We start from the raw sequence: 15,272 nt of genomic DNA on the forward strand, positions 1-15,272 counted from the left end.
TGTCTATTGGTCATCTTTGGGCTCTTTGTTTGTGTTGGGGCATTTCTGGCCAACTCATTGAGCATAGTGGTCCTTGAGAGCTCCTGTATCAGGGCCTGTATCTTTGCTTTCATCTGCGTCCTTTGCATCTCATCTTTCTGCAGCAACTTGGATATCCAGCAGAGTAGTGAACAATAGGCATTCAAGTGCTCTGACCATCATCTCCCTTCGCACCTTTTGCTCACAGGCTCACACCTGCCCTAGTTTATCTTCCATCTTCACCACATGGACAAACTGGCCCAGAGACTGGGCTTCTTGGGATACAGTACAATTCAGCACAGCGCAGTAGGGTCTGGAACTCTTCCCACTTCTCCCTTTCTACTCTCTTTAACTTAAGTCTGGTTCCCTCCCTACCACTCACTGAAACTGCTCCATCAGGACAGTGGGTGACATCCTTAGTTGTCAGTGTAGTAGACACTTTCCAATCCCTATTTGACTATCCACATACCTGTGGTCTCAGCCCTCACAGCACATCACTTCTTTCAGCTGTGTCCTTCCCCAGAGCTCCAGACCTGTAGATCCAACTGCCTGCTGAACACTGGACGTTCCCTAAGCACCTCAAACTCAATGTGTCAACACCAAACCCACCTGCTTCCCCTCAAGCCCCCTGTGTCCCCAACCTGGTGAGTGGCTCCCCATGGACACAGCCTACTGGACACAGATGATGATCAGCCCATTCCCTTCCTTGTCCTTCCTCACGGGGCCCTTATTTTGTTCAGGCATCCACGCCCTCTACTCCTGGCCCTACCCCCGACTCGAGGGGTGGACTTGATTTGCTCTAAGAGTATCCCATCCCCCCTTGCATGTGACCCAGTTCTGACCAGTAAGTAAAGGCAATCGAGTGAGGGCTTCTGGGAAAAGAGACATGCTTTGCCTGGATGCTATAAATCTGGATGTGACATCTGGAATTGCACTTCCGGACTGAGGATGAAGCCAACTCAGAAGAAGGAGTCTATAGCAGCCAGGAGCACAGCAAAAGGCAGAAAAGAACCTGAGACTGTGATAATGCAGTAAGCCGCTGAATCCCCCAGTCTGGAACACTCTGTCATGGGAGATAATCCACCTTCTTATTGTTTATGCTGATTTGGGTTTTTATTACTCCTAGCCAAAACTCTCTCTCCTCTCCCTCCCACCCAATCCACTGAAGAATCCTGCCAGTTACCTCCACCAAAACACATCCCAAATCCCTCCCTCCACTGATCTCCATCCCCACAGCCAACATCCTATTCACTCGTTGCCTAGACAACATTAAAATGTCTCCTCTGGTCTCCCATGCCTCCTCCCAGCAACAAGACTTCACATCCCAACCTCTCAGCCTGACCTCTACTTGGAGTCCAGATCAGTGACATAAGTCCCCTTCATAGCTCCGCCACTGCCCTCACATCCTGGCCACTGCTTTCTTCTCTAACTACAATACGTAGTTAATTAATCTCTCCTTCCAACACGCCAAGGTCAGTCCTACCTCAGGACCTTTGTAGGAGCTGTCTCCTCTGTCCAGAGGCTTCTCCCTCAGATCCCCCAGAGGCCAGGTCATCTTACCCTTCACTTCTCTCCCCAGAGACCCCTCCTGACTATCCCATCTACTAGCCCCATTCAGTGTGCCTCCAGCACATTCTATATTGTGACAGTTTTCTTCCTTCAAGGCACTGTCACCCTGTGAAGGAATCTCATTACCTTTTTTATTTGTACTCCCACTAGAATGGAAGCCCCATGAGGACAGGCAACTTGACTCTTGTGTTCACCACTATATCCCTAGGTCTAGGACAGCACCTGGCGTGGGGTAGGCAAACTGTTTAACTTTGTCTATCACCACCAATTCTGCCCTACATTATGCTTGTAATTCTTTTTTCTGAAATCCCTAGGAAAAAAAAAAAAAAAGAGAGACTTCCCTGGTGGTCCAGTGGTTAGGACTCCACACTTCCACTGCAGCGGGCACAGCTTCATTCCTGGTTAGGGAACTAAGATCCTGTAGGCTGCACGGTGCAGCCAAAATAAATAAATGAATAAAATAAACTAAAATTCCTGCAATCACCTCCTCATCGACCAGGCTGAATCAACGCGTGATTTTCCAAGGCGGGACACGTGGACCCCGGGGTGGAGTGGTGGTAAGCATACTTCTGTGAATGTGTACAAAGGTCCTGAAGGTTCTTGGGGATTTCTTTTTTTTTTTTTTTTTTGGGGTACGCGGGCCTCTCACTGTTGTGGCCTCTCCCGTTGCGGAGCACAGGCTCCGGACGCGCAGGCTCAGCGGCCATGGCTCACGGGCCCAGCCGCTCCGCGGCATGGGGGATCTTCCCGGACCGGGGCACGAACCCGCGTCCCCTGCATCGGCAGGCGGACTCTCAACCACTGCGCCACCAGGGAAGCCCTCTTGGGGATTTTTTTTAAAATTTTGTGTGTTCAGGTGATCATCGACATTCAGGATCACCCAGCAGCATAGACTGCTACTTTTGACCAAGCATTGCCTATTTTTGTGCCTGTGTTGGGTGCGTGTTTAGGTTTGGCCCCAAGTGGGGCCAGCTTTCCACAGTTTTACAGGTAATTGTAAAAGCATCTATAAAATTATAGATGATTTTAATTCATAAATGGTGTTATCTATATCACACGAAACCTAAGTCATACCACAAAGGGCTGAATGAATGATCGCTTGTCAATTGTACACATAAGGTGCCAGAACAAACACCACAGAGATCATATGGGACAAACACCATAGGCGTGCAGCAGTTTGCTTTTAGCAAAACTCATTCTTCATGTTAATGCTGTTGGTTTAAAGTTTATTGGTTTTGTAGAGATTTGGGGGTTCAAAAGTTAGTTTTAGATTTATAGTTGTTTAAAACCTCTAAGCATTAAACATTCCAAACTTATCTTAAGTTTTCAAAGACGTAAGTGAACTCTATAATAGAAATAATTTAAGTCAGGACTTGCAAGAACATTTTGTTGTTTTATACAATGTGCCACGTGATGTGTACGTACGTGGTTATTCACTGCAGCGTCCTTTGTGGGAACGAAAGACTGGGCACAATTCGAAAAGTCCAGTCAATAGAGAATTGGTTTTAAAATGTTTGGCACATCTATACAGTGGACTACAATGCAGCAATAAAAAGGAGAAGGAATCTTATAAGTACTCATAGGAAACAAACTCCATTAAGTGAAAAGTGCAAGTTGTCAAACTGTGAAAAATGAGAAAAAGGAAGAAAAAATATATATACACACACATATTTGCTTGTATGTGCATAAAATACGTCTGGAAGGATCCACAAGAAGCAGCAACATTGGCTCCTCCTTGAGAGAACCAGACATCTGGGGGGACAGAAGTGGAATGGAGACTTCTCAGCAATCGGTTTTTTTTTTTGGTACGCGGGCCTCTCACTGCTGCGGCCCCTCTCATTGCGGAGCACCGGCTCATGGGCCCAGCCACTCTGCGGCATGTGGGATCTTTCCGGACCAGGGCACGAACCCGTGTCCCCTGCATCGGCAGGCGGACTCTCAACCACTGCGCCACCAGGGAAGCCCTCAGCAATCATTTTGCACTTGGAATTTTGAGCCACATAAATATTTCTTCCAAAAATAAACAGAAATATAAAAGGTGGCATCTATAATTATGCACGCTCACACACAGGCATCTCAAACTGCCTTTGGGGGCGCGGCAGAAGACACAGGTGAGAAAAATCAGCAGCACTGGGACCCTGGCACTCTGGAGAAAGGAAGCCTCCTTGCAAGTTATAAGGTCAAGTGCAGCCTGTGGAACGCACACACAAGGGAGGCCAGGAGAAGCTGAAGAGCTCAATTTGTATGTGAAATCATCTGATTTTGACATGTTGCCGAAAAAGTCTTTAAAACTTTACTGCTGATATCTAGCCAGAAATGTATACATTAAGTGCACAGCTCGATGAATATTCACAAGGCGCACACAACAGTACAAGTAACATCCAGATCAAGAAATGGAAGATGGGGCTTCCCTGGTGGCGCAGTGGTTGAGAGTCCGCCTGCCGATGCAGGGGACACAGGTTCATGCCCCGGTCCGGGAAGATCCCACATGCCGCGGAGCGGCTGGGCCCGTGAGCCATGGCCGCTGAGCCTGCGCGCCCAGAGCCTGTGCTCCGCAACGGGAGAGGCCCGCGTACCGCAAAAAAAAAAAAAGAAATGGAAGATGGCCAGCTCCCTAAAGCCCTCCGCTGCTCTGTTCCAGTCACTACCCCCCCACCTACCCCCACTACTATCCTGACTTCAGACAGACTAGATTCGTTGTGCCTGCCTTAGTACAGTGTACGAACAGGATCACAAGTACTGTGGTCTGGCATCTTTCTCTCAACATTGTGCCTGTGAGATTCATCCACCTCTTGTGTGCAGTTGCAGACAGCTATTTCTTACTGTTCATACTTTTCCATTTATTCATCCATTCTTCTGTTGGTGGGCATTCAAGTTGCTGCCAGTTTGGGCCTATAAAATAGCTCAGATATGAATATTCTATTTCATGTCTTCTTGTGAACAGGCCTAAGCATTTTTGTTGGGTATGTTTCTAGGAGTGGCATTACTGAGTCATGGAGTATCTGTTTAGCTTTGAAAAGATACTAACAGTTTCCCTACTGTGTTCTCGGTTGCTCCACGTGCTTGTTTTGGCAACTTTAAAAAAATCCCGACCAAAGCAAACATCTGTAGGCCGCAAGTCTCTCACCTCTGGCCTAGTGCATCTTCAGTTCTCATGGGAGAAAGATCTTCATGAGGTTGAGATCTCAGCACATCATCTCTTGATTAAGACCGTACGGGATTCCCTGGCGGTCCAGCGGTGAGGACTCCGAACTCTCACTGCTGAGGGCCCGGGTTCAGTCCCTGGTCAGGGAACTAAGATCCCGCAAACCGCACAGCAGAAAACAAAACAAAACAAACAAAACAAAAAAACCCAAACCTTGCAATGTCTCCCACTCCTTGGATAATGGCCAAACCCCTTAGCCTGGCATCAAATGCTTTCTGCAGGCTGCCCTTCTTTTTTCTGCCTCTTTTCTTTAATCTTTACTTTCCACCGTCGATGGGCCCATCCGTGCCATTCTGAGGGCTCTGGACGGCCGTCACGTTCTGTTAAGTCTGCACGCCTTGAGATGTGCTGTCCCTCTTCCTCTGGCTTCCCCTTTCCCTTAGTAGGCCAGGCCAATTTATGTACTTTATTCTCTCCACTAAACTACCACCCCAAGTCCTTGGGAACAGTGTCCTGCCTTCAGTCTCTCTACCCCAGGGCCTATCACAATGACTGGCACAGGGAAGGTGCTCACTACATGTTTGTGCCACAAACTTGGACTCTCTGATGCTATCATTTTTTAATGCAAATAGGAGAGGGGAAAAATAAAGAAAAGTAACCTATAAGGGAAAAGCATCTGAAAAAGAATATATGTATATGTATAAATGAATCACTGTGCTGTACACCTGAAACTAACACAACACTGTAAATCAACTATACTTCAATTTAAAAAAATTACTAATTCAACAAACATGTAATAGTTTCTGGGAACGAAGTGGTGTCAAGATTAACAGGGCTCCTACCCTCATGGAACTCATACTCCTGTGAGGGAGACAGGCAACAAATAACTAAACACATAAAGCAATTACAGAATGTGATCAGAGCCATAAAGGAAATATGCAAGGTGATGTGAAAGGAAGAAACAGAAAAAGGGGAGATTAGAGAGGGACAGGATTGCCAGAATGGATCTCAAGAAGAAGAAAAGAAAAAACTTAGTGTTCTCAGCAAAAAAAAAAAAAGAGAGAGAGAGAAAAGGATAAATTTCCATCTTACCCTACTCCCCCCAACTGTTCTTCCCAAAGGCAACCACTGGCACCACGTCCTTGTGCATCTTCCTGAAATATACAATGAACGTATAACTTTATACTCAATATAGCTATTTAGTCTCAATAGATGCTGTGCAGACAACTGGAGATGGGGAGCTGCAATCCTAAACTGAAAGGCCAAGAAAGGCCTCAATGAGATGGTGACATCTGTGCAAAGATCCAAAGGGGATGAGGAATAGAGCAGCACTGGTCTGACGCAGTGCATGAAGCATTCCAGGCAGAGGGAGCAGCAGGCGACAAGTCCTGAAGCAGGACTGCCCCGCCTACTTGCGGCTGGGAAGGTGAACCGAGGGAAGCAGCGGTGAAAACCGTTTGAAGTGGGCCAGATGGCAGAGGAGTATATGTCACTTTAAGGACTTGAGATTTTATTTTCTTTTTTTTTTGGCGGCGCAGCGCAGCATGCGGGATCGTAGACCCCTCACCAGAAACCCGCGACCCCTGCAGTGGAAGCGCAGAGTCTTAACCACTGGACCACTAGGGAAGTCCAATAATTTCTTGAATGAGAAGGGAAGGCACTAGAGTTACTGATCAGGAGTCAGAGTCTGACTAGTGGTTTTCAAAATTCAATTCTTCCGTGAAGAGCGGCCTCATTCTTTTTCGAATGACTAGAATACGTAGCTCATTAATCTACTACGTGAAGGTGAAGGTGTCATCGTTTCTCCGGGCCTTTCAAATGGACATTTAGTCTGTTTCCAATTTTTCGGACTCAAAGTACTCCATGAATTTCCTCTTCTTCTTCTCCATGAATTCCAGCTGACAATTTTCCGATTAAAACCTTTTTCTGCATTAACCCAACTGAATCAGTCCTTCTAAACATAATTTTCTTATTCATTAAAGAAACTGGGTAACATGTGACCTCACAGGTTCCGGGGTTCCCAGCTCAGACCCCCCCCAGCCTGAAGCTCTTTCCACCTCAGAAAGGTGCTTAGGTGAGCCACGTGGTTAAAAAACAGGCAGGAGCCGGATGGGCGTGCTTCCTGTTTCACTTCTGCACAGGAGTAGATCAGCCGGCGAGGGGGTCTGAGAGTGGGTCCGCGTACTAGGGCCGGTGGGGGCCGGGACTCAGACGCCCACTATGCTCCTGAGACAAACCGCCTGCACCCCCGGCCCCCCAAAGGAGGGATGACTTAAAAGAAGCTACAGAAAGGCCGGACCGCGAGCAACCCTGTATGGTAGCCAGGCCGCAATTCCATGGCCTTCGCAAAGACCCGCGCCTGCGCACTGGAGACCCGCGCGTGCCCGCGCCGACTTTCCTTCCCACGGCCTCCCTTCCCGCTCCTGCGCACTAGGACCCATTTCCCGCAGGCCAGCAAGACGGGAGACCTATTAGATAGCCTTTCTCACTGAGTTGGGAGAAATTGGTTCGTACTTGAACCTGTTGTCTCTCCCTTCCCAGTCTGTGAGATCCAATTGACCCTAGAGGGAAGAGACCCTATCCTGGGGCTTTCCGGGAGCTGACGGGCGCTCAGGTATCCAGCAGGGTGGTGACCGGCGGCCACGTGGCGGGCCTCCGCCAATCGGCGCGCAGACCGCACTTTGCAGCTCAGCTTCAAACAAACTACCGTGAGGCGAGAGCTGCCTGTGGGGCCCCGCCCCCTCGCCTGGGTCTGGGGCCCTGCGAGACGGCGGGCGGGTAGGGGCGCCGAGAGCGGGGGCGGGGCGCAGTGGTCGAGTGACGGCCCGCCTCACCTATTCGGGGCCCGGGCCGCGGCGCGGTGGGCCCCGTAGCCAATGGGCGGGGGCGGGGGGCGGCCCGGCCGACGGGGAGGGGGAGCCCGCGGCTGGGGGACGCGGGGGGAGGAGGGGGCGGGCTCCCAATCCGGTTCCATCCGGTTCTCCCACCGCCCCCGCCGCGGGTCCCAGCAGCTCGGGCGGCGGGAGGAGCGGCAGCGGCCAGGCAGCCCAGGTTCGCGAAGGCTCTCGGCGCGCCGCGGCCCGCAGGCACCCGGCACGCGCCCGCCCTGCCGCGACGATGCCCAAGAGGAAGGTGAGCGGCGGCCGCGGCCCTCACACGCCCCCCTCCGCCGCCCGGCCGGCCCCGGCGCCCCGCGAGGCCCAGGCCCGCCGCGCTCTCGGCACCGTTGGGCCCGGGAGGCGTCCGGACCTGCGGCGGGAGGGCGCACGGCGGCCCCAGGCGCGCCGTTCTGGAACGTTCGGCGGCCCGAGGAGCAGGGTGGGAGATTCGAACGCGGCGGCGGGAAGCCGCTGACGTCACGCGGCCGAGCATTGTTCTCGCGGGCGGGCGGGCGCTGGGCTCGCGGGCACTTTTGTTTGCGGGCTGCGTCCACTCGCCGTCTGCTTTCTCCCGCAGGTCAGCTCCGCCGAGGGGGCGGCGAAGGAGGAGGTAAGAACCCGCTCCTCTTCTCTCCCGGGGGTGGTTTCGGTTTGCACCGCACCCCGCATTCCTTGCTCATTTTCCTTTTTTTCTCCCAAAGCCCAAGAGGAGATCGGCGAGGTTGTCAGCTGTAAGTAAAGCGAGCCCCCTGACCTCTCTTTTCCGTGGGATCGTACCCAGGGAAGAAACTAAGTGCTATCTTTGCCTTTCAGAAACCGGTTCCTGCAAAAGTGGAAACGAAGCCAAAAAAGGCGGCAGGAAAGGTAGGTTTCACACTCACCTTAAGAGATCGTGGTGTCTTCGAAATGCTGCAGTGCTACCTAACGCGCATTGCCAGCAGCTGAGATCTTGACTTTGAGAATCTCAAAATCAACCACAGTTTGATGTCATAGTCTCCTAAAAAGTCATAGTGTTACCTTATTTATCACTTTAATTCTATGTTATAGTAACTTCAGTAAACAATGCTTTTTCTGGTTTGGGTAAAATACAGTAGATGTAGTCATCATCCCGGTTTACGGGAACATAATGTATCACCTTAATGCTGCTGCAGAATTTGGGAAACTTAAGACGGCTAAAAATATTGAAGAATAACTTTCGCTTACCAGGGAAATCCATTCTTTGTGTTGTGTATGTTTTGGTTAGGGGTCCTCTGTTGGTTGCATGCTTGTACTTCCTCTTTTGACAATATCAGCGAGGCTAGGACTGAGGCCAGGAGATAGGGAATGTGTAAGTTTTTGCATATAAGGTGCTTGAGGCAAGGTAGGGGAACATATCTTATGTCCAGGGGTAGATCAAGAGCTGTGTTCTCTGAAAACATGATTAACAGTCTTCTAAAAGTATTTTATATACCATTATATGTATAGGAGTTCACTACGTTATTTTATCGTAAATAGTATGATGGTTGCTGCTCTAGAATAGATTCATGATTGCTTTATTCACATTGCCGGTCTTTTGGGTAGTTGTTGGATATATATATGTAGGTTTGAAAATTTTTAAGTTGGAAAAGCTAAATGTGTGCATGTTATTTGTAACTTTGTGTTTGGATTTAGCATTGATACCACCCTCTGTAAAGCTCTTCCTTGTTCTTCAGGGGAAATTCATGGTGTGATTAATTTCTGTTTACTCAAAACTTAAGTGAGAGTTTGCTATTAGAAGTCTCTCCCCAAAATCCTTATCGTCATTACCCCTTTCCTAAAAGTGTAGGTGAAAGGTAAACACTGCATAATCAAAGATTCCTTTCATTTCTTTCTTTAAACATTGTACAGAGCTGAGTGTAAAAATCTTAACGTTTTTTCAATAGAAAGTTGTTTTGTGATCCTTCTTAAGAGGGTTCAAGGAAGGTGTAGGCGTAGTATGTCAACTTGAAATTTCTTACACCAGAAAAGAATGGGATAATTCTGTATGAGAAATAAGAGTAGGCGGGAAAAATAGTGGCTCTTGTTGCAAAAAGTCTGCTTGAACAGTGTACTATTTATTATTACACGTTTTATTATTTGCTTTTTTAAATAAACTGATTGGCTGGAATACTATGCCTGTTTTCTCTTAAATTTTTCTTTTCTTTAATTTTTTAAAAAATTTTATTGGCAGTCTTGGGTCTTCGTTGCTGCGTGCAGGCTTTCTCTAGTTGTGAGTGGGGACTACTCTTCGTTGCAGTGTGCGGGCTTCTCATTGCAATGGCTTCTCTTGTTGCAGAGCACGGGCTCTAGGACCACGGGCTTCAGTAGTTGCAGCACGCGGGCTCAGTAGTTGCGGCTCGCGGGCTCTAGGGCACAGGCTCAGTAGTTGTGGCATGTGGGCTTAGTTGCTCCACGGCATGTGGGATCTTCCCGGACCAGGACTCGAACCCGTGTCCCCTGCATTGGCAGGCGGATTCTTAACCACTGTGCCACCAGGGAAGCCCAAATTTTTCTTTCTTTATTTACCTGCGTCTGTATTTTGATTTGCCCTAAAATTTTTTTTTAATGAAAACAGTTCAAATTTTACCTCCAGTTGGGTTTGGGACATCAGTTATAATCAACAGGTAAGTTTTCACGTCAGTGTTTCTTGAGAAACAAACCTGTCAGTTCAGTTTTCCCAAAAGAAAAATGATGGGGAGAGGGGAGGAGCCTTTTTCTCCTTTTAGTTTCAATAATATATCTTTGTCTTCATAACCGAATCGTTTTAAAGCCTTAAACAGGAGGTAAAGCTTTTGATGTATTGATTACCATACTACAGACGTGTTGATTTATTTTGTTTTGTGTCACTTTCCAGCTGTTGATAGTTAAAATGGTATTATTTCAGTCCAGGCTATTGCATAGTTCTGTTTTCACGTTTCAGGTTTTACATTTTTGTTACTGTGATAATGGTTATTAAATTAATGAGAAATCTAAAGAAATCAGATTATAAAAGAATCATTTTTAAATACAGAAACGATTGTCACGCTTCATAGTGGCAATGTATGTAGCGGTGTTGTCCCAAATATGTTTGTTTAGGTAATTTATTATTCTAAAGATACTGAATTACTAGTAGTTGTCATGCATTCATGTATGGAATGCCATTATAGAAGTATCGGTCACTATTGGTCTTATCTAAGTCGGCTGTTAACTACATTCTCTACTTACAGGAAATACTTAAGTGTCTTCTTCCCAGTTGATGGTGTCCAGAAATACTGTTTTATATTACTTTAAAGTGGCTTAACCTTTGAATCTCTTATCATCATACTAACACCTGTGCTTTTCAGGTTCTTCAAACACCTAAATGAAAACGATAAACTCAAAATTGATCCTTTTAGCTACTTCTTATATGATATCAAGGGACTAACTGTAGCAGAACTGTAGTAGGATAGTCAGTCTGACCTTAACAACATGGTGCTTTTCTCAGGTGAAAGGTCTTAACTGTGAGGGTAACCATCTTGTCAAGACAGTGGTTATTTGACAATTTGATTATTTTTCCTGCTTAAAGAGTTTGGGGGTAGGTAGGGTTATATTGGGGAAGCGATTCCTCCAGCAGTTCTTCACTTCATTTGTTCTCTCATGTGGAACTTTAGAGAATAGCGGGTAATTGAGAAAGTGGAGAAGGGTTGTAGCTGAGGCTTTAGGTTTAATTAGGTTTAATTGTTGTAAGTCTGATGACACTTGGTGTGCAGGTGCTGTTAAGGGTCTCCTCAGTGTGCTGTGTGGTCCTGATTACTGGGGGTGGACCTTAAGGTGTGTCCTATAACTCAGAGGTGACACACGACCACATTAACATTGCAACTGCGGTGGATGCAATCTCTCTAGCAAGTCAGAAAATGTTAGTAAGTGCAGGGTTGATACTTAAAATATATTCTTGTTCTGTCACAGGATAAATCTTCCGACAAAAAAGTGCAAACGAAAGGGAAAAGGGGAGCAAAGGGAAAGCAGGCTGAAGTGGCTAACCAAGAGACTAAAGAAGACTTACCTGCAGAAAATGGAGAAACTAAAAATGAGGAGGTCAGAAGTGTTTGTGTGTTGTTCATTTTGAATCTGAAGAGTAGATAATAAACTATATTTTTATGTAGCAGATAAGGCAGTCTTTATCCTTTAGGATATTGAACAGAGTTTTGTACAGTAACTCCCAAGTGAATGGACAGATTATTTTTATGCATTAGATCCTATTTGAAAATATATGTGTAAATGGGTTTTTTTAAGTGAGTGAACAAGAAATTGTAATGTATTCAGAATTTCAAACTCAGATTCATGATCTTTATTGTGTATGGGGTTCATTAATTTAATTGCTTGTGTGAGTTTTTAAAAAGATTTAATTTACTAAATGGTATAACACATTTTTCTTTCTTTAACATGACCTAGGGGTTTTCTTTAAACAAATATTCTAGTCTTTTTTCTTCCCCAAATTGCCATCTGTAGAACTGTTAATAATCTTGTTTGGTTTTTATATTCTGGATATTGCTTTAAATTTTTTTAATTGATTCCCTTCGTTTGTCTTATTTTTCCCACTTTCTAATAAAGAAGGCTTATTTTTCTTAAAAGCCACTTGTCTAGGATTAAGTAGTAACTTAGATTAAGCAATTAAAAAGATTGATGTCCTTAATCTTTATCCTTTTAAGCTCTGAGAAAAAGAGGTTTTACCTTAAAAAAAAAAAGTGTGTTGCAAGGTTGTGGTAAATAACTTTTTAAGCCAAGCCTTTTTTTTTTTTTTAACATTGGTTAAGCAGAAAATATAAATAGAATATTAATTTTTAGACTTTTATATTTATAGATCAGATTTTAACGTAATAACTACTTACTCCCCCGATTTGCAGTCACAAATTCCTAAATCTAAGCCCAAGTCAAATATTATGTGATAGTAAGATGAAATTAACTAATCCAGTTTTAAGGGGAGAATGAGGCCTTCTGATCCCTTTTATCAACTACAGTTGATTCTCGTTATTCATGATGGTTGTGTTCTATAAGGTTGCTCTGTATACTGGACGGTTGCTCATAGTGGAAATTCTCAAAATGTTCTCATCACAACATTTCCATCAACAGATCAAACCATAACCTTATTTTATGTGTCTCTGTTTAATGTATGTTTTGGGTAAGTTAATATTGAACTCAGGGCCAACAGAAACAGCACTATAACTCGTGCCTCAGTGAAGCGCTCTAACGTGTGTCTTCACATGGCACGTCACAACCTTCTTGCATAGCACATAGTACTGGACAGCACTATACTTGTCTAGTAAACTTTGTTGACCAAAAGCACAAAAAAAATGTGAAATGTGTGGCACTAAACAGAGTGTGAAAAAGACACTTGTTTACAGTGTTACAGCTGAAACAAGGCAGAAGGGCCTCAGCTGGGAATGTCTGTGTCGGGTGACTCATATTTTTGCTGCTCTGTATCTGCACGTACATGACCATGGAACATGAAACATGAGTATTGATTTGGGGTTACAAATAAATTTTAGTGAGTCAGTAAATTTATAAATACAGAATCTACAAATAATGAGGATTGAATGTATTGTTAAGACTTAATAATAGTAATGAGTAAAACTTACACTGTATTAAATGCTAAATATCTCTAACATTATAACACTGACACAAAAGTCAAATGTTCTATCACTGTTTTTCCTTTGATTTTGCAGAGCCCAGCTTCTCATGAAGCAGGAGAGAAAGAAGCCAAGTCTGATTAATATCACACACCTGGTCCTATCAGTGGTCCCTGTTTCCCTTCTTGTACAATCCAGAGGAATATTTTTATCAACTATTTTGTAAATGCAAGTTTTTTAGTAGCTCTAGAAACATTTTTAAAAAGGAAGGAATCCCACCTCATCCCATTTTTTAAGTGTAAATGCTTTTTTTTAAGAGGTGAAATCATTTGCTGGTTGTTTATTTTTTGGTACAACCAGAAAATAGTGGGATATTGAATATGGGAGGCTTTGATTGTCTTGGGTGTCAGCTTAACATTCCACAGATGGAGGGTAGCTTTTATATCCTATAATACAAAGCATACTAAATGGCAGTTTGGAGTCAGTTGCGCATTTAATGTCTTAAACACTTTAAATTACTTCTCTTCCCACGTTGTTTTTGGTAGAATTGTTTCCTAAAGCAAACCACTCACCCCTTGATCTTGGCTCTCCTGGGCAGAGTTTTGTGCACTCTGTAACATCTTTGGTCGTGGTAGTCCAGTTCTTCTAGTAACTGTTAATGTGCTGTGAACGATTGACAATTTGAGTATGTAGTGTATGTGATATTAAATTGTGAATTAGTGGGACTTACGATGTAACAGCATATCAATATTTGAAGATATTGGTACTTGATATCCTGTGAAGGAAAATTTGCCCCCAAATTTTAAGCTGGAAAGTCACTGGAATAACTGTTCAGAAAAGAATCACAACTACATGATTTTTTAGGTTTTTGGTACGTATGTTGAGAATTGTGTACAAGTTGAAATGTCTGTGTACTGATCCTCAAAACAACCAATAAAATCTCAATTATGAAAGAATTTCTTGAAGCACATGAATTAAGTTGTGGTTTAAATTTCATTTTAAAGAATTTTCACATTTGTTTTTCCAAAGTCTTAATAAAATTTTGGAAGAGTGGAATACTTCATTTTTTCTATAATACTTCAACAGTGTACTTTGAAGATGCTTTTGTGACTAAATTGGTTTAATGGGAAATCAGTCCCCTGTTCTCTGAAGCAAAATAAATACGTAATTATTCACTCTTCCTATGAACTATGCTTATAAATACTGAATAAGCTAGCACGAGATCTTATAGGTTTGTATTTGTGTATTATTTTCGAGATTCACTTTCATGCAAGTCCTTGTCCCTCTGTTTTGCCGTCTAAATAGTCTTTAGAGGTGGTACTGGACACTGCTGATTTGGCAAATGCAGAAGTGGAGCCAGAGATGGCATCTTGCCAAGGTCACCACTAAAGAGGGAGAGGCCTTGGAACGAAGTGTAGAACTCTACGTTTGATGTTATTTTGCCTGTGGACTTGATTAGTAGGAGGCAAGAATGCTTTAAAAATTAGTCCTTGGGGGGACTTCCCTGGCGGTCCAGTGGTTAAAACTGAGCTTCCAGTGCAGGGGCTGCAGGTTCAATCCCTAGTTGGGGAGCTAAGGTCCTACATGCTACGTTGCTGTGTGGCCTGGCCAAAGATTAACGACGAGTCCCGGCGGATCATAGAACTCTGCAAGGGCTGTGTGCCGCTGGAATGCCCAGTGTGAACAGAGCTCACAGCGGTGAGGTGTGGCATCGTAAAACGTGAAACTACAGAAAGAAATGCAGAGGACATTGATTTGGGTTGAAATGACACCCAAAAGAGGGCTTTGGCAACTCTTGGGGAGTGGGAAAATTCTTGGTGGAGGACCTGAAACAGTGATGCAAGTAGATTTGCCTGTAGTTTTTAAGTTTTGTTAGACTGTTTGGATATGCAAATTTAAATGGAGCTGAAACATTTTCTCTTGCTGTGTGTATGGATACTTCATGCAATTTTTTGGTACCAGAATTTCTAGCAGCTACTTGTTGCAGTTAAAGGGTTATCTAAAAAAATAAAGGGAATTCCCTGGTGGTCCAGTGATCTAAGACTCCACGTTCCCAATGCAGGGGGCCCAGGTTCGATC

The 15,272-nt window shown here is 44.8% G+C and overlaps 1 protein-coding gene across 1 annotated transcript; it reads left to right on the forward strand.

The window, feature by feature from the left end:
- The first annotated feature begins 7,711 nt into the window (after nucleotides 1–7,711).
- Nucleotides 7,712–14,164, forward strand: HMGN1 (high mobility group nucleosome binding domain 1). The gene is made up of 6 exons (XM_029215467.1): nucleotides 7,712–7,864; nucleotides 8,189–8,221; nucleotides 8,313–8,342; nucleotides 8,425–8,475; nucleotides 11,533–11,661; nucleotides 13,290–14,164. Exons 1-6 carry the CDS (start codon nucleotides 7,850–7,852, stop codon nucleotides 13,335–13,337), a joined length of 306 nt encoding a protein of 101 aa, XP_029071300.1. The 5' UTR covers nucleotides 7,712–7,849; the 3' UTR covers nucleotides 13,338–14,164.
- The last annotated feature ends 1,108 nt before the right edge of the window (nucleotides 14,165–15,272 follow it).

The sequence above is a fragment of the Monodon monoceros genome, unplaced genomic scaffold, assembly GCF_005190385.1.
Source record: "Monodon monoceros isolate NGI ecotype Baffin Bay Population unplaced genomic scaffold, NGI_Narwhal_1 Super_Scaffold_11, whole genome shotgun sequence".
Taxonomy (NCBI): domain Eukaryota; kingdom Metazoa; phylum Chordata; class Mammalia; order Artiodactyla; family Monodontidae; genus Monodon; species Monodon monoceros.